This window comes from Muscardinus avellanarius (genome assembly GCF_963383645.1).
Source record: "Muscardinus avellanarius genome assembly, chromosome: 6".
In the NCBI taxonomy this organism is placed as follows: Eukaryota; Metazoa; Chordata; class Mammalia; order Rodentia; family Gliridae; genus Muscardinus; species Muscardinus avellanarius.
Genome location: NC_137791.1, coordinates 17005182 through 17024061, shown reverse-complemented (window position 1 = coordinate 17024061; position 18880 = coordinate 17005182). Strand labels below are relative to the sequence as shown.

General features: G+C 42.0%; 1 protein-coding gene across 1 annotated transcript in view; it reads right to left on the bottom strand.

Moving 5' to 3' along the window:
* HHIP (hedgehog interacting protein) overlaps positions 1-18419 on the bottom strand; it is a gene marked incomplete at both ends in the record, with an annotated part of 102056 nt that extends 83637 nt beyond the window's left edge. Inside the window, 5 exons of the mRNA XM_080697151.1 lie at positions 3760-3961; positions 4922-5078; positions 11875-12070; positions 17696-18113; positions 18208-18419. Coding sequence (XP_080553277.1) covers positions 3760-3961; positions 4922-5078; positions 11875-12070; positions 17696-18113; positions 18208-18419 — 1185 coding nt within the window. The remainder of the gene's footprint in view (positions 1-3759; positions 3962-4921; positions 5079-11874; positions 12071-17695; positions 18114-18207) is intronic.
* Between the last annotated feature and the right edge of the window lie 461 nt (positions 18420-18880).

Here is an 18880-nt window from a genome sequence, read left to right as displayed (position 1 = left end):
TTATTGTAGCTCTATAAGGTTTGAAATAAAAAATGTACATCTTCTTTGTTCTTTCTCAAGATTGTTTTGGGTATTTTGAGTTCATATTTCATGTTAGGATAGATTTTTTTCTGAAAAAAAAAATGTACGATAGTTTTACCTTAAAAAAAAAAGAAAAAATATCCTTTGGTAAGAAAGCAAAAAGAAATACTGAAATGTTATCTCTAAGTGATCAAAAGTTTGATATCAGACAAATGAATCTGTTATGTGAGATTATCATTGTTAATTTTGGATAAATTGCTATAATATTAGATGTCAACCACTAAGCCAAGCATGGGAAGGAGGGATGGGGATGGAATGGAGTGGGGGTCGGGTAGGGGCTAACTGGGCAATGTGTGCATGTATGTCTACATAAGTTTTTATCCCATTATGATGTATGAATACAGTGCACCAATAAAAATTATAAAAAACAAAAAACAAAAAAAAACCATATTTCTGACTTACTCTTTACTCTCAACTCCACAACTGATTTCTTAGAATAAGTCAAAGTCATTTCTTTAGTCTATTCTTTGTATACGTGCAGAGAACTTTTTGCTGTGTGATTCTTACACAGTTAGCCCTCAGGAAACTATGATCTCCTTTATTTTAGGTAGCACAACACATTCTTGCTGTTTTAAAATAAAACATCATACTTTTAGCTTTTGTCAGGACCCACGTAGGAAAGAGCTGTCTAAATTCCTTGGTGACTGGCTTTCTCAAACAACTCTGAGAATCGGGGCTGGTAGAAGTTTAAGATCAACCAAGTCCAGCTCCTTGCACCTAGACAAAAAAGGTTCGCCTTTACCACGAGACTCACCACCGAGTCTTACCTGCTAAGTAACAGAGAGAGCTTTCCAGATTTCCTTATACCCAGCACTCATTTTTAGAAACTCTTATAATCCGGAATTCCTCTGCAAGTCTCATTTAATTGACTCCTGCTGTTCATTAATTAGTGCCATCCTGTGTGTGTGTGTGTGTGTGTGTGTGTGTGTGTGTGTGTGTAGAATCTTCTCTGTGGTTTGTATAATTTTCATTTCAAACACGTGGAGGTTGGGTTTAGTATGTATTATTAATTCTGTGATCTGAGGACACTGTAGCCAATACTTTGGCCTATGGAACAACTAGGGCCTTCTCTTAGGATTTTAAAACTGAAAGAATAGAGAAAAGTTGGTAGGTAGCATAATGGTGAAAATCCTTATTTGCACCATTCGCACAAAAATAAAAATGTCTACATCAAAGGAGCCTGAAAGGTCCCTGTAAAGTGGCTAAGAACGTGTTTGCACTTCCTAAGTCTCTGACTGACATAAGGCCTGAATCAGCAGTACGGACCCACGACCCGCTCCTGACCCTGTTGACATCTGCCCACCACTGTAGCATACTCTGACACTTTCAGTCTGGAATTCCACAGAGAATGAGATAAAGGCATAACCTCCTTCATCAGCCTGTAGTCTTATGACTCACTACGTATACTCAAATACCCATGCAACCAACTCCAATCTTACTGATATCATTAGTGCCAAACACTAAGAGAAATGATAATACTGCACTTGAAAATATGCCATATCAGTTCAACATAATAATGAACTTCAAGGTTTATCATAAGCCCAGAACACCTTAAAGCTCTTCAGGAAAAGGAGATGCCCAACTCTACAAGATTTCTTGCAAGTTGAGTCGAGTTCTAGAGTATTCCTAGGTACCCGCACTGAGAATGTATTGCAGAACCACGGTGTACGATTTTATTGCCTGATGAAACGTCTCTGTGTCAACACAGAACATCCCAATCAATCTCTCATTCAGTATGCCAGTGAATGGGTGTAAACTGAAATAGAGGGACTCCAAAGTAACTCCAAAGAAAGGCAGCCAGCCATTCTTTAGGCAGTTAAACTCAAATTGAAATAAGAGTATTAGTTTTATTCCTTTTATTTTTATAACAAAATTTTAAAGTTATTCTGAGCCCCCTTTTATATCTAATTTTATCATAAATATCTTCTTTTTTTGGTGTTATTAGGGTTCCTGGAAGCCCTTCTACCTCCGGGCTACACTCCCAGACCTATTTTTATATTTTTATTTGGAAACAGGTTCTCTTAAGCCAGCGAGGCTGGCTTCGAACCTACGCGATCCTCCTGTCTCTGCCTCCCAAGTGCGGGGATTAAAAGCGTGCGCCACCACGCCGGGCAGAAAGATAATTTAAAGATCACACACTCTTTCACACAGAGCATGTTTGCCTGTCCAAGGAAGAAACAACTGAGTATTAGTACCACTGGCAGAGGGTCATCTGGGCACAGTTCAGAAGATATTTGCGAATGCTCTTGTTGAAAGCACTAAAGCTTCATTTCGATGATCTGCTGTGAAGTCTACTGAAAACCTTTATTGGGTGCAATTTGAAACCACTGAGTTCAAAAGATTTTCCAAGTGTTGTATCTTGGTGCTAAAGTCCTTTTCCATAAAAGTTCTACTTTTACGCAGTGAGTCTTGGAGGTACCGCCGCACCATGGGCTTGGGGTTGGGTGGTGCCTTCTCCATGACACTCATTCTAACTCACTGACTCTTTCTACCCAATTGATCCACTCTACGTTTTTTTAAACCTGGTAGGTATTAAATAGCTACCTGAAGCCGGGCGTGGTAGCGCACGCTTGTAATCCCCACGCTTGGGAGGCTGAGACAGGAGGATCGCACGGGTTCAAAGCCAGCCTCAGCTACTTAGTGAGGCTCTCAGCAACTTAGTGAGACCCTGTTTCCAAATAAAATATAAAAAAGGTCTGGGAGTATAGCCTGGAGGTAGAAAGCCTCTGGGTTCGACTCCCGGTACCATCAAAAAATAAAATAAAATAAAATAAAATAAAATAAAAATAAATAAATGAATAGCTACCTGAAACCTATCTGTATTTGTTTCTGACTTGTTCCTTTTAGCTTTGGTGGTCTTACCTTTGGGTAGAGCATAACGAAGCGAGTTCATTTCTGTATGAGTAGAACAATGTCAAGCCTCTTTTCTTTTTTGCTTTAAGGAATGAAAAGGATAACCAGTTCTCCCCAAATGATACTGTTAAGTTGTTTCATTGTAAAACAGTCTTGAGCTGCTAAAGGTGCCTTAATTTTAGTGTGCCACAATTTTATGCTAATGTTGTACTGTGCTACTCATAATAAACAAACTTGGCAGTAGTTTCACAGGCCTAGATTATTTAACATGAGAATTCAAAGTAGAGAAGTGAGGGAGAAGGCAATTGTTGTGCTTAGATATTAAACTAATGGCTAGTTATAGACAAAAATATTTGGCTTACCTGTAAAAACACTACGAAAAAGTTATCAACTAATTAGCATTTTTATGACACAGACTCAAAAGTAGATAGAAGTGGGTTGCAACTGCCATAACAACCAAAAGACCCCTTTGTTTCTGCCAGCAAATGCCGATACATAGTCATTAAGTGTTATGCCCATTAAACAGTATTTCAACAAACACTTTACAAAGCCCAAAGTGATTGTCAATGTGAAAATTACACAGGAAAATCATCTCAAAATATCGACCCCATTGCGTCGCTCAACAGCCAGCAACTAACAACATAAAGCATGCGATGTCATCGCCCTGCTCAGGTGCCATAAGTACTACCACCGATGTGATCTCGCACTTTCTCCTTCAATATTCTTTCTTTTATTACAAAGAACAACCTGCAGTGCAGAAGGTAGCACTCGACTAAAATCAACATAGCCAGAGGAAAGCTAGATAAGTAAATGGAAACAGCCGACCTTGATTCCACTTTGAACAAGTTTGTGAATGTCCAAATAGGGCTCCTTGAGTATTTCTCCTTCTGGGGTGAGTATCTTTACGTAGCCCACTTTCTCCAGGATGAAGAGCCGGTGCGAGCCGTCGCCGCAGTGCAGGGCGGCGACGGGCTGTCGTAGCCCGCTCACCACCTCCTGCACGCAGAAGCAGCTGTGTTTGTGCTTCCTAAACAGATGAGAGGAAACCAGTAAGCCTTTCCAGAGATGCAGGAGGAGAGGGATGCCCTCAGTATCCTTTTCAAGCTATATTTTCCCCTAAGAATCGATGCTTTTAAGAATCATGAAGTGCTGCAAACTCAAGTGTCACAATATGAGTCTTTTAAAGTCTTTTCTATGGAATAATATATCCTTGTGTCACAAAATAAAAGTGAGAATTCAAACATGCATATATTTTAAATTTTCATTCCAGGCATGATGGCTCATGTTTATTATCCCTATGCCTGGGGAGGCCAGGACAGTAGGATTGCAGATTTGAGGTCAGCCTCAACAACTTATAAAGGGCCCCTACAACTTAGCAAGTCTCTGTTTCAAAATAAATTAAAGTGACACTGGGAGTGTCATTTGGAGGTATAATCACTAGTTCATTCACTAGTACAAAAAACCCATAAGCTCACTGTCTCATCTTTCAGTGACTATAATGAAAATTAGCTTTTATCAACAATGAAGCCTTACAAGAAGGCACTCAAGAGAGAACATTTAGGACCCATTTATACAATTCGGATCCGCCAATAATTGTGCTGAATATCTCCGCCGTGCTTTGAGCTAACAACAATCATAAAGTTCAACTTTTAAACTATACCCATAAAATTCAGATGAGTCATAGAGAAGCCAAGCTCATAACATGGGATTAGGAGTCTAAGCATTAAAAGCATTTAAGCTATGATTGTAGAGAAGCAAAAAAAAAAAAAAAAAACCCACACACAGCAACATTTAAACATCTGAAGGACATAGCTGCTGAACACAATTATGCAGAGACAGAATCATGAGTCACGAGCTAAACCCGAGGATGGAGGGCCCAGCAAGCACAAGGCCCTGGGTTCCATCCTCAGTGGCAAAAACACAGAACAAAGAGACACAAGATTTGCTCTTTTTATATATAAAATTAAGAGCATTTCTCCGTATGCACCTGCTGATCTCTTCTCCTTTGTCATACAGCTCCATCTGGTCCAAATAGTTAGAAGCTGGTCCTCTGACTTGTTTTCTTGGGAAATCTGGAAAGCACAACCCACCATCTTTTCTTGCATAGTAAAAGCAAAACTCATCCGCAGTTGTTTGAAGAAAACCTTTGAAAAAAGCAAAAAAGGCTCATTAGGAACATGGAGCGCCACAGCAAAACCACCTCACTTGAAGATGTGATATGAGAACAGAGAGTTTGTAGAGACTCCGTGGGTATTCCAGGGGAAACAAACAGATTAAAAGGAAAGAAAAAAATTGGGAAGGTTCGGATTCCCATTTCTTCTTTAACCAAACGTTAAGAATTGCAGTAAAATAATCTTGGGATGGATTTTTATTTATTTATTTACTTACGTTGGGTGGTACTGGGGATTGAATCCAGGGTTGTTCTACCTTTGAGATGCACCCTAGTCCTTTTGACATTTTATTCTGAAACAAAGTCTCACTAAATTATGGAAACTGGCCTTGAGGCGGCAATCCTCCTGTTTCAGCCTCCCAAGTACTGGAATTACAGGTGTGCACCACTGTGTCCTGCTGGGCTGCGTATTTTAAGGGCTTATCTATGAAATACATGTAATGCAATCCCAGTGTTAATCCTGGGGTCACTCTGGCTGGCTGCAAGTTTCCTTACAGATCATATGTTACACTTGTGAGGTGACCTCGTTACTCAGCATTTTTTTTTCCCTACAGTACTAAATAACTTCCTGAAAAGAATAAGCTAGAATAAAAAAATAGACTGTAGGGCACCAGTTTGGATCATTTTATAAGTCTTATTGTATTGCCACTCACATATCATTAAATAACAAATTTCATGAATATTGCCATAATAATTGACTAACCCAGTGGGTATCTTAAAGCAATGAATTGGTGGTGATTAACAAAGCCTCTATTTTCTGTTCTCGAGCATGGAGGTGTATCTTTTTCCTGCACTTCACTTACAGGTAATGATGGTGACTTTGTAATACACAAATCATATGTGAATTATCCCTTCTGTCTTCTCAAGAAGAAAAGCTGGCATACCACTGAGACAAAACATCTTTTTTTGCATATCAAAAGCAAAATTCATCAGCAGTTGTTTGAAGAAAACCTCTGAAGTATTTACCATTGGGCACCAAGATCTTCAATCAATATTAACTATGCAGAAAAACTGTCATATAATGGATATATTTATATCTTATCATATATATGACTGAAAAAAATTTTTTGCAGTACTGGGGATAAGCTACACCCCCAGCCCTACTTTTTTATTCTTTATTGTGAAACAGGGTCTCACTAAGTTGCAGAGGGCTTCACTAAGCAGCTGAGGCTGTCCTCAAGCCTGGAATCTTCCTGTCTCAGACTACCAAATTCTGGGATTACAAGCATGTGCCACCACATCCCGCTGATGGAACCTAGGGGCATCCTACCTCTGGGCTACACCCTCAGCCCTATTTTTTATTCTTTATATTGAAACAGGGTCTCACTGAGTTGCAAAGGGCCTCACTAAGTAGTAGCTGAAGCTGTCTGTGAACCATGATCCTCCTGTCTCAGCCTCCCGAATGCTGGGATTACAAGCGTGCGCCATCACACCAGCTGAAAATTTTTTTAAATGTTTGTCTTAATGTGGGATGTTTGCCCACAGAGTCACAGAAAATATTCACACTTAAATTCAGAAGAAAAATTGAGTTTGCTTTAAAAAATCAATCTATATTCAAGCATTAAAATCTGTAAGCCAATACCATCTTTTTATAACCATTCATCCCAATATAACTTTAAAGGGAAATTAATGAAAAATTCTGATGACTGATTCTATTTTACAAAGACCATTAAGCTGGGCACAGTGGCACACACCTGAATTCTAATACTTGGAGATGTTGAGGCAGGAGAATTGCAGGTTTGAGACTAGTCTAAGCTACTTAATGACATCCTGTTTCAAAATTAAAAAAAAATAATAATAATGAAGGTTAGAGGTATACATCAGAGAGAGAATTCCCGTGCGTTTAATCTTCAGCACCAAAAGAAAAAAAAAAGTCTCATCAGCTGCAGAAAAACATAAGGAAATATGAAATCATTTTCCAAATGGAATACCTAAAGATTAATAAGTACATACTCATAAACTTTGTGACTCCAGAGGTTCTATGCCATGCTTTCTTGGTAAAAAAAAAAAAAAATACAGTATTTACAATGAATCCTTCCTAACATCTTACAAATTCTAGGCAAACTGAAATAATCTAAGTGTGAAGGAAGGAGTCAGCTCAGAAGACTCCTACATAAAAATGTGAGCACTTTTCTTACAATCATGAGAGGTGAATCAAAGTAGCTAATACTTTCTTATTGCTTACATGATCTAATTTTGCTGTGGGGAATGAGGAACAAGGTATATTGTGAAGATCTGGAAAGAGTCTGCTCTCAGGCATTGGGTGAACGCTCCTTGCGAGGGAAGATCTACTTTACCTAATGGTGCAATTGGTTTGGCAGAAGATGGCGGTGGGCATTGTACTGAAGGCGCAGGCTGAGCGCATCCTGGACCATCACACCACAGTCAGGTCCGCCAGCGACTGACATCCCCTGAGGATTCCAGCTTTTGCAGTTTTTAAAGACTCCTAATTATTTATTAGGTATTCTGGGCCTGTAACCGTTCTCCTGGATTGTAAATCCAGTCCTGTTGTGCTACCGAGCACCTTATAAAAGATTGACATATAAAACAAACCATCCTGGTGGAGTATTCTGAGCTCTAGCACAGAATCACTTCTCCTCTGGACTTATTCCAGGGATTTTATTTTTTCCTTATCACCTATGTGTGCATCATGATACAGAAAAAGAAAAAGGAGCTCCTGACCCCCTAGCAGAAAGACCCACATTCAGGAGCATTTTCTAGCCAGGCATGTTGATGTACACCTAGAATCCCAGTACCTGGGAGGCTGAGACAGGAGAATTAGAGGTTAGAGGCCAGTCTCAGCAACTTAGTGAGACCCTTAACAACTTAGCAAGACTCTTTCAAAACTAAAAAAAATAATCCCAGTATTTGGAAGGCTGAGACAGGAGACTCTCAGATACCAAATCAGCCTCACCAACTTAAGAGAGGCTGAGAGTCACTTAGCAAGATCTTGTTTCCAAATTAAAAAAAAATAGGACTGGGGGTATAGCACAGAGGTAGGACGCCCCTTGATTCCATCCCAGCACCCCAAAATAAAACAAAATGAAAAGGATCTAGGGAGTAGCTCAGAGGTAGAATGCCCCTAGCTTCAATCCCCAGAACCAAAAAAAAAAAAAGAACATTATCTAAATAGAGTAGTAGATGGCAATGTGCACATCCATTTCTCTCTGGTTTGTTCTCCTTGGAACTAATAAGACACATGTGTACGGTGTCTAAAGGAGTTAGGAGCGGCTGCAGACCAAGAGAAGGCAACCAACTCAAACCCTTGACCTTGGCCTCATTAGCAACAGGATTAAACCAACTGAACTAATTGTGTGCAGACCTTTCACGCCACAGCCACCCACTACTGTGTACAAGATAGAGTAATTTAAAAACCACTGTAATAAGAGGTCTGGAGAAGGAGGCACAGGCACTGGGTGACCATGGGTAGGCCTTCCACAGAGTCTGTTAGGCCATCGTTTAGTGAACAGCACAGTAGCTACTCTGCGGCAGAAAAATGACCCATGAGCCTGAGCATAAAGCTCTTGTGTTGTTGTTTTTTTTTAAATGTAATTTTGGCATTCTTAGAAATTTTAAGAATTTACCTCCCTATGAAAATACATAACTGGAGAACATGATTAATAAAACTCAAAGTATGAACACTAATATTGCTTTTTAATTTCTTTTCCCTTTTTTGGAAAACAAGCAGGCCATGATTATTTCTCAGTCAAAATGTCTAGAAATGATCTATCTAAAGTGATGAATATTCTAAAGTGGCCCTGCTTTCTTGGAGCCAGGGGATTGAAGCAAAAAGATCCCTAAAAGCCAGGTGTGGTGGTGCATGCCTATAATTACAGCATTTGGGAGGCTGAGACAAAAGGATGGCAGGTTTGAAGCCGGCCTCAGCAATATAGCAAGTCTCTCAGCAACTAAGCAAAACCTCATTTCAAAACAAAAAACAAAAAGGGGTGCAGGTGCATCTCAAGAGGAAAATGCCTTGGGTTTGGTCCTTAGTAACACACGCACACACATGCGTGCACACACACACACAGTTATATCACTGACATATTTATTTCTTCATGCACTAGGAAATAGAGGAGAAATGGAGATGTTTCTAAAGTTATTTTTCTCTCTCCCAATCCTTTTTAGCATTTTCCTTCTGTTAGCAAAATCCACCCCTCAGGGTACCTTCCAGTTCCAATTTTTGATTTGTAGAAGGATGAGGCTATTAGTGAAGACAGTCAAGATAGGCTGAGTAGGTTCTTATGAAAAGGAATTCCACGGGCCAGGCGTGGTGGCGCACGCTTGAAATCCCTGCGCTTGGGAGGCTGAGACAGGAGCATCACATGGGTTCGAAGCCAGCCTCAGCTACTTAGTGAGGCTTTCAGCAACTTGGTGAGACCCTGTTTCCAAATATAATATAAAAAAAAAAAGGTCTGGGAGTATAGCCTGGAGGTAGAAAGCCTCTGGGTTCCACCCCCAGTACCACACACACACACACACACACACACACACACACACACACACACACACAAGGAATCCCACAGTAGCAGCTTTCTACATCTTTGAACTTCAGAGCAGAGCAACAGAAACCAGATGATCCAATGGACTTAGAGATGAAACCATGACAAGTTCGCTCTCAGAGCCATTTCTGGAAAGAGAGTCTAAAGATACTTGGATGCTGGCGGGAGGGGCTGAGGCGGGGGCCCCATCTCATCTATCACACGCTAGGAAAAGGTCACTTCCGTGCCAAGCATCAGTTCAGCTAACAGATCAATTAACCTAAGAACTAAGTAACGCCAAGAGCGTGTTATTAACAGCTCATCTGGGGAGGAGTCGTTAAAATGATTATTTGTGACGTAGGAAGGGGAGACCTCCCTCTGCCTGTCACTACACTCTCAGAGTCTCAGCAAAGCGCCCGGCAGGCGGGTGGCTCCGTCCACCTCAGAGCAGAGTTTTCATCTGGCCATCTTTCAAGGCAGCGTGGGTGGCCACCGAAAACACTTGACATCTTGATGCACATCAGCAGTTTTACATATACACAAACCCTGCAGGAAAATAAATGTGTCATTCGTCACCCCAGATGTTGATCTGGGGAGCGCGATGCGTACAGTTCTCGGGCGCTAAAATAACTTTCAACATATAAAGACCCCCACCGACGAGTCTGCACATCTAGGAGGTCATAATTATCCAAAGCCGATAAAGGTAAATGAAAGTGCTAAGTGTTCGAATCACTTTCAGTGCAGGGCTGTAAAGGCCAGCCTTTCGCCCCAGCAAACCTTTCTGGTCTCTAATCTGTTATCATTCCTCTGAGGGCCATCTAGGCAGCCCTGCAGGACCTGTCTCACTTTGCTTTGGAGAATGTGATAAAGAAGTAACTGCTGGCTTAAGAAAAGTCTTAGAAGCATGGCTGTAGTTTATAAAGACAATAATACTATTTTCTCATTGAATGGGTTTTGGGACCTGTTATGCTATCCCCAACGGGAGCAAGCCATCCTAGTCAAAATGTTTCTTTATGTTATTAAGAGAGAGGTATTAAAAATACAAAAATCATCCAGGAATGCTGGGACATGCCTGTAATCTCAGTAGTTGGGAGGATCCCTGGATCGGGACCCACCTTAGCAACTTAGCGAGACCCTCAACAACTTAGTGAGAACTTGTTTCAAGTAAAAAATAAAATAGGGATAGGGGTATAGCTTAGAGGTAGAACACCCTGGGTTCAATCCTCAATCCCCCCAACTACAAAAATCTATACTTTTCTTGGAAAAGTAGAAGAAAAGCAAAATGTGTATAGCAGTTTCTAAAATTTTTCTAAGCTTGTCTTTTCCTTCAATAGCATTTAATTTGATAAACTGCCAACTTCAGTAGATTTGTTTGTGTGTGACTTTGTCTAACTAAACAGACTCACTCTGGTTGAATTCTTTTCTACCTCTGTGTTGATTCTTCCAATTAAAGCACAAACAACCCAAGTTGATCGAGTTTTAACTATACCCTGAATCATTGCCCAGGAACCTATATGCGTATGAGAGTCTGAAATCCCATCACGACCAAGCATTTTTTGTGGTGCTGGGTCCACAAGAACCTCTACATCTCTTCCAATGCCTTCCTGTTGTCCGACCTCAACTACGGCACTTGACTTGTCCTGAGGCTCAGTTTCCCTCAGCTCTCCCATGGCGAGGACTCCACTGTCCTCACCCACTTCACAGGGTTGCAAAGAGCAAATGAGTCATTTATTGTGAAAGTGCTTTGTAACATGTTACCTTTGGGGCTTGCTAGGCGCATTTTATTTAAAGGAATATCTTAGTGGACCTTCTTTGGTCATGTATGATGAGCTGTGTACGAGAAGAGGCTGCCTTGATATTGATGCTGATAGGTAAGGACATTTATATTGGGGCTGGGCGCAGAGCTCAGTGGTAGAAGATGTACTCAGCAAGACCCTGAGATGGATCCCCAGTATAAAAACAATAACAAGAACAAGTAAAAGAAAAGAAATTTATATTGCTAATCCAACATTACTACCTGTATTATGAAACAGCCCTCATATTATGAAATAGAAGATGCAAAACAGCAAAACCAGTATGCTATTTGGAAGCTGAAATGACAATACTCTTTTTTGCAACAAGAAAGCTTAAGACTTTGGAAAAGTCAATTATGCAGTAAAATAGGCATTCTGAAAGGCAAGATCTATGTTATTCTTGTAAACAAGCATCTAAGAACAGGTATCTTCCAAGGATATTTCGCAATGGTTTGTTTAATGCATTTTTTTTATTGTTCTTTTTATTTTGTTTTACCTGGAATGTGGCCACCACAAGTGTAAAAGAATTCTTTGCAATAGTCTTTGCAGAGCAGGGGCAGTGCTAGATCTCTTTCTAAGACTTCTCTCTCAGGCGAGTGGAAGAGGCTCTGAGAATGTGGAGAGCAAAGTGCACACTTGATTTCCCCCAGTAACTTCCCACATTCTGTGTTGTTGGTAACAGAGAACAATATCTGAAAGCCAAAAATCAGAAACAAACGTCATTTTAGTTATGCGAAGTTAGGGTTGGTCTTTTTTTTTTTTTTTGCAATCATGTTAAATAGAAAAGCCTAACTCCGCCAATGAAAATTTCTGAAAAGAATCACTGCATCACCACACGGGACGCCTTTCTAAGGATGTCTCTAGGGTGTGTCGAGGGAGCCAAAGTCGGAGATCCCAAAAGTGTCTCATATCCTCGCACATCGAAGTCTACAACTCTGCTTTTCAAGGGTGAAAAATTAAAAGACAATTAGATTTAGATACCTTATGCTTCATTACTTTATTCTGTCTCAGAGTGTAGGCTGAAGGGTAGTTCATTTAAATCTTAAATACATTTATCCAACTGCATGCAAAGTACAATTTTTTAAGAGATGGCTTATTTGAGTTTTAGGGGAAAATCTGTCTCATTCTTGAAATTCCTAGCAGAATTTTCTAAAAAAAAAAATTTAAATTTTTTTTTCTATTAATTTTCAACCTACAGAATGTATAGGGAAAGTTTTCCAAACTGCCTTTCATGTTCTATAAAAATACCCAAAGCTGAATCAAACAGGTTTAAGACCAATTTTTATTATTCATTATATCTCAGCCAGGAAAAACTTTCTCACCAGCTCCCCAGGTATGTTATATGCATGAATAAACACAAGAGTTTAATGAAAGTGCTTTTGTATAACAGTGAATGTTAATGCAACAAGGCCTACTTTTATTATTATTTTTACAATGATGTCTTTTATTTCAATAAAACCAAATTTGGACTTATTGATTCACTGAGGTTAGTAATTAGTAGATAGACCAGGTCTTGGTGTTCAGTACTGACTCTGAAAAACCGGCTTCAGAAGCACTTTTAATACTATGGAAGGTAACATCAGCACCATATTTGAAAATAAAAATGTCGCGCTGTCTAAATCAAACATCGATTTTTTAATCTTTAAAAACAGCATACTGTGAATGAAGTTTATACTTTGTCCCATTTCATCTAACTATATGGCTACTTAATTATTTCATTAGAACTATGCATTAAAATTACCATGTTAAACCCTAGGTCCTTGTTTAAAACAAGTATTTCATTCACAGGTTGAGTTTCTAATTTAAGTAAATCATGGAGCCTCTATTTTTCAGGACTATGATATTATAGATGATCCTCAGACAATGGATCCAGAGAAACAAGGTAACTAAGAAAAAAAAAACTAAGAAAAAAAACCATTAAATATAAGCATGCTTAGACTCAGACATGCAGTCCTTAAAATTCCAAGAAAAGTGACCTTATTTTAGAAAAAAGTGTGATATGTTGTCACTATCTCCAATGTTCAGAACAGCTACTATTAATTACAATTATGATGGTAGCTTTATTTTTGTCAATTTATTTAAATGACAATTGCTTACATGGTTAATGTTTTTCTAAAAGGAAACATACACCAGGCACTTAGAATTTGCATTCCAAGAATGTTTTAAATGTCTTTTATTGTCCATACTCTGGCAGACCTCCTCCCAGCTCTATTCAATATTAATAGTACTCAACTCGGGTCTGTTTGTTTATCATGCAGCCATCCACTGAGAGCAAAAGAACTGCAGAATGCTGCAGCCACCTCTTTCTGGCTGAAAATCTGATGGTCCTTACCTCCAGTTTGATGGAGACTATGCATGCTTCCGTTTTTTTTTTTTTTTTTAATGGCCCAAACAAAATGACCCCTCTATTCTCTCCCAGCTGCTATCCAAGAAGAGCTCGATTTTAGTGCCCAAAGAATTTTGTCTTTTACAATATTTGGAATGTGTCCTGGCCACAAGATCTTGCATCAAAAGTTTCAGAAAAAGGGATTCAATAAATTATCTGAAATCAAGTATAATATTATTCTTTGTAAAGTTTCATGCTGTTCTGGCCCAGCAGGATGGTAACACTTTTCTCTGTGTGAGGTCTGCAGTGTAAATACCTATTTGAAGATAGATAGAGCCATCAGTCTGGCCTTGGTTTCAATGAACCAATAGTGTTCCTGAAGTCAATTAACTTACTGGGCCAAAGCTACAAGACTGGTTTTTAGACAGATGAGTACTGGTGTGTGGAGGGTAATTTTTTTCTTTTCCTCTTTTGCCTGTGTCCGCATCCATCCAGGTCCTTAACGTTATGTCTGACAATGCCGTCAATCTTAAGAAATTTAAATCAATATCCTGCTTTGATTTTTAAAAGCCACATGCAAACCCATCAAATTATAGTGGCTTAAACTAATATATTTCGGAAATCATAATAAAAGTTTGAAACATTGTTGCAGTATACCTAGTATTGATGGTGGTAATTTGTAACATCTGGCAGGTCATCTTTTAAACTTTGGCCACAAGAAAGTGAAATCTATAGAAGAAAGGTTAAGATAATCACCGTTACACAGAGCCCAGTGTGGCCTACAACCCTAGCTTACCAACAAACAGTAAAACGGGTGACAGAGACCTTCTGTATTTCTCTTTATTAAGAAATACAACTAAACAAAAAGGGTAAAAGGGTACCAATGGAAAAGAACGTAAGGATAAAATAGATGTCAGTATATTAAGATGTCGCCTTAAGATCACTTGGGACACAAAAAGTTATTTCTAAAAATCATATGCCTACAAGGTTGTTCAGCTGTTGGGGGGGGGGCACATGCGTCTGGGCTATAGTGCTGGATTATGTCATTAAAGAGTTCAGTTTCAATTTTAGGTTAATATGTAAATAGATCATTGAACTAAGGCAGCTGTTAAAGGGAGCCCAGGATGAGTTATTTGTTTAGTTGGATGTGCTCAACAATAGCCTTTGTCCCCGAAAGAGGCAGAGCAAACAAATGATTGTAAAAGGGCACACTTGAAAACAATTACTTTTCACCCATTCCTTGACAGCTTTAGCTGTGAAACCACCCAAGATACAGGGAAGTTCTATGCCTCGGTGGTTACAAGTTAAGTTTTCGAAATGGGGGTATTGCAGTTGGTAGCAGATTCAATTTGGCTAATGGGAATTAGATCCTTTTAGCATGCTGTCTTTAGGTGCTGCAGAAATATTACTAAGACAATACAACTTCCTAACTATTGGCAGTGCTTATTTGTAATGGTCTTTAACTACCTCGTCACAATATACATGATTAAAATGACTTAAAATATAAAAACAAGATTCTGGCTAAGGAACTGAACTCTGAGCTAGCTTGTTAAAGCAGATTTGTTAAGAGTAGAAACTGGAATTAATTGCACGGCTGAGCATGCTCTGTAAGTCTTACCTAGTTTGTAACTATCTTATTTCTCTAAAAAATTTCTTCCCTGAGGAAAAAAGCTACTACTACTGTAGTTCTTGAAAAGTTGCAGAAATCTTTTCTGGGGAATTTTTTTTTTCTTTCATAAACAAAAAAGAGCTCTTTCAGATAGGCGGCATCTCTCCTGTATACACATTATGAAATAAGACCCTCACATATATTATAATCCAGGAAGGCTTATAGGGAAAAAGGGAAACACTTAAGTTTATTATAAAATAACATGTTTTTAAAACTATTAAAACTTGAGAACTAACAGAGGTCAAGAATGTATATGCATGGCTCTATCAAATCTCTGTTTTGAACAACTTGAGTGTTGTTGGTTTATAAAACCACTTGCAATGGAACCAGCACAGTCTCATGTACCCAGCTTAATTCAGACACACTTCCCAAGGGAGAAGGGGTTTGTTGGAGATTGGACGCACATAAAGCAGAAAGGAATGTGATAGCTATCGTGGCACAAGGCTTCCTAAAGAATGATTTCTTTTTTTAAAAAAAGTTTTTTTTTATATAGCTTCTCTTAAGGGTTATTACTCCTTCAGCCCCTCCTCCCCCTCCCCTTCATCCCACTATATTTAGTAAAAAGCAGAGTTTTCATTCCACATGTTCCTGGAAGAAGTCAGCACTGCAGAAGTCTCTAGATCACTTACAGCAGAGATTGCACACAGGGACACGTATTTCTAAACCTTTTCCCTGGTTCTTTCGGGGCTCCTGGTAAAAACCTTTAAGATGATAGGAATGCGGCTGTTTGGTGACTTAATTTGATTATAACAGTGGAGCTTAATGACATTGTTTTGAATCAAATGCTGGAATATCTGTTCCCTGAATCTCAGACTACTGATGCATATGGTAAGAATAAAGAGTGAGTTGCAGCTGAAAACCTGCAGCAAGACAGTTCTCACTCATCTGGGAATAGAGGAGTTGGACAAATGCTCCCTCAAAAGGCATGAACATTTGGACAGAGCTGGGGACTGAAAGAGAACGATGTTCTCTAGTTTCACCCATTAGTGAACCAACTAACAAATACAATGGTGTTGTTATTCTTTTGCCATAAGCAACAGGACTCTGTGTGTGGGCAGCAGTTTAGTTGGGGGGAGGATAAGTAGACCCCTTTTTGTCCTATTGATTTTTCCTATTTGCATGACTTGAGCAAATTAAATGATGCAATATGGCTTTTTGTTACAAAACAAAGTGAGAGATACCACCCAGACACATATGTTGATTCGTAGGAGCTGTTTACATGAGAATAGAGGGGAATCTACCGTGAACTCAGCATAAAAATTAGATTCAGCCTGGGTATTTTTTTTTTTTTTATTATTATGCCTGGGACAGCAAGACTGAAGCACAAGTGTTCCAAGAGTCTCTCAGACCTTGACAACTGCAGTGTTGTAACAGAGGAATTCTTAATTAAACCTAAAATGGGGGGGGGGGGAGGACACCTGATTGTTTATTCCACGTGCAGTGATTGTTAATGACTCGACCCAGCAGTCTCTTAGAGTACAGTACATCGCACGCATTACTGCCGCCCATGGCAAGAGAGGTGTTGCAAACTCAGAAAGAAACCTGTCTCTGCGCTCAACTCTTTTTCTATTCAGTTAAATTTACCAACACAAGGGGAAAAAAAATGTAAATGCCATCACTCCTAAAACAAGTTTCTAGAACAGATCTTCCGAGGCAGCTTACTGCCACTGAAAGCCGGAATCTGTAAGGTTACCAAATGACAGAGAAATCGACACCTTTTCGTGGGCTAAAGCATGCCCCAGCAAAACCTCTCGCCATTTTTTTTTTTTCACCAGAGGTACCAAAAGTTCCTTTCCGCTGGTGTAACTATTGTAATGCAAGCCACCTCCCCTCTGACGGTGCTGGGGAATCATAAACCAACCCTGGTTCAACATCCTCTACGAGATTCAACGCTCTCTCTAGCCTAGCACGTGGAGAAAGCTGCACAAATCTTTTTACCCTAGAAAAATAAACCGGAAACCACAGCCACCTCCATTTACAGTTTCGCCGCAGCCAGGGCTCCGTTCGATCCAACGGACGCCCTTCATCGCAATTCTTTGAAAAGACTGGCCCAGCCCAGGATGCGGGTACCACAGAAGGGTCTCTTCGGAGACGGCCAAGTTTGCACAGCATCCTTGCAGCGGACGCTGGGGTCTCGCTGCCCTCCACGCACCCCGGGGCAGCACACCACAGAAGCACCTTAGCGCTTTGGAAAAGTTATCAGCAGGACTCCCCGAGCGAGTTCTGCCCCTCTCGCAGCGACCAGCACCCCCACAGCCCCGGGGAGCCCCACCCAGCCGGCCGGCCAGGTTCTCCCGGGCGAGGGAGGCGGTGGGTGCCTACCTTGTTCTCCAGGCGCCCCAGCCCGGGGCTGTCACTCCGCAGGCAGCAGGACAGCCGCGGGTAGAAGCCGCCGCACAGCAGCTCCCACCCGCTCAGCAGCTCCAGCTGGGACATCATGCGCCTGTCTCTCCTCTTGAGGCGCTTGGGGGGGTTCCCGTTCAGGCACCTCCGCCTCCGTACTGCGCCCCCTTCGCCTCGGTCTCCAAACTTAGCATCCCCTTCGAAGAAGCCCAGAGCCACGGCCAGCAGCAGCAGCTTAAAAGACAGCATCGTCTGCAGCGCGCGGCAGGGGCTGGGCGCGGGAGGGCGGCGGGCAGCGCCTCCGGGGCGCAGCTCCAGCCGGGGGCTGCGGGGCGGCGGCAGGGACACCGGGGGGCCGAGGGAGGTGGAGGGGGCGCGACTGCGGGGGGCGATGCAACTTTGCAAAAAAAATAAAAAAATAAACGGAGCCGAGGCGCGGGGTCCGATGCCCTTCGGGAGCCCGGGGCGCGGGATGGAGCGGAGCGGGTGACCCCGTTTGCAGCGGGGCCGGTGTCAGCGGGGCGGGGGCCGGGGCCGGGAGCCGGAGTCGGAGGAGGACGCGGGGCGGCAGGCGGCCGCCGCGGTCCGCTCGCCCGAGCCTGGGGGCGGCCGAGATGGGACGGCGGCCGGCACCGGGCGGCGGCTCCCGAGGATGCGGAGGTCTCCTCTGCCGGCGGCTGCCGCTTCTCGCACAGCCTCTCATGTTTCGCTCCCTCTTTTCTTCTGCTTTTTAACCAGCGCGCGGGGAGGTGCTGCCACCGCGCGCCCCTTGACGTCACCGCCCGGGCGGGGGGAGGGGAGGGCGCCGCGGGGCGGGGGGAGCGAGCCGAGCCGCCGCCGGCCCGCCCCGGCCCCGGCCCCTCTCCCCCGCCGGCTGCAGCGCGCCCCTGGCCCCGGGGGTCCACTTGGGAGACGGGTAAGGGGTGGCGGGTCCCCGGAGCTGCGGGGGTTCCGAGGAGGTGGAGCTGGTTGGGAGAGCGTTCCGGAAAGGGCCACCCATCCAAGGTCCTGCATGCCCCTTAGGTGGGGATGGGGTGGGATGGCGCGGCTGGGAGCAGGCTGAGCCCGGGGCTGCCTCCCCAGGGCAGGCTTCGGTTTAAGCAGGTTGGAGGGGAGGGAGGAGGGGGCTCTAGAGAACCCCACCTGTGCTCTGTAACGCAGGGT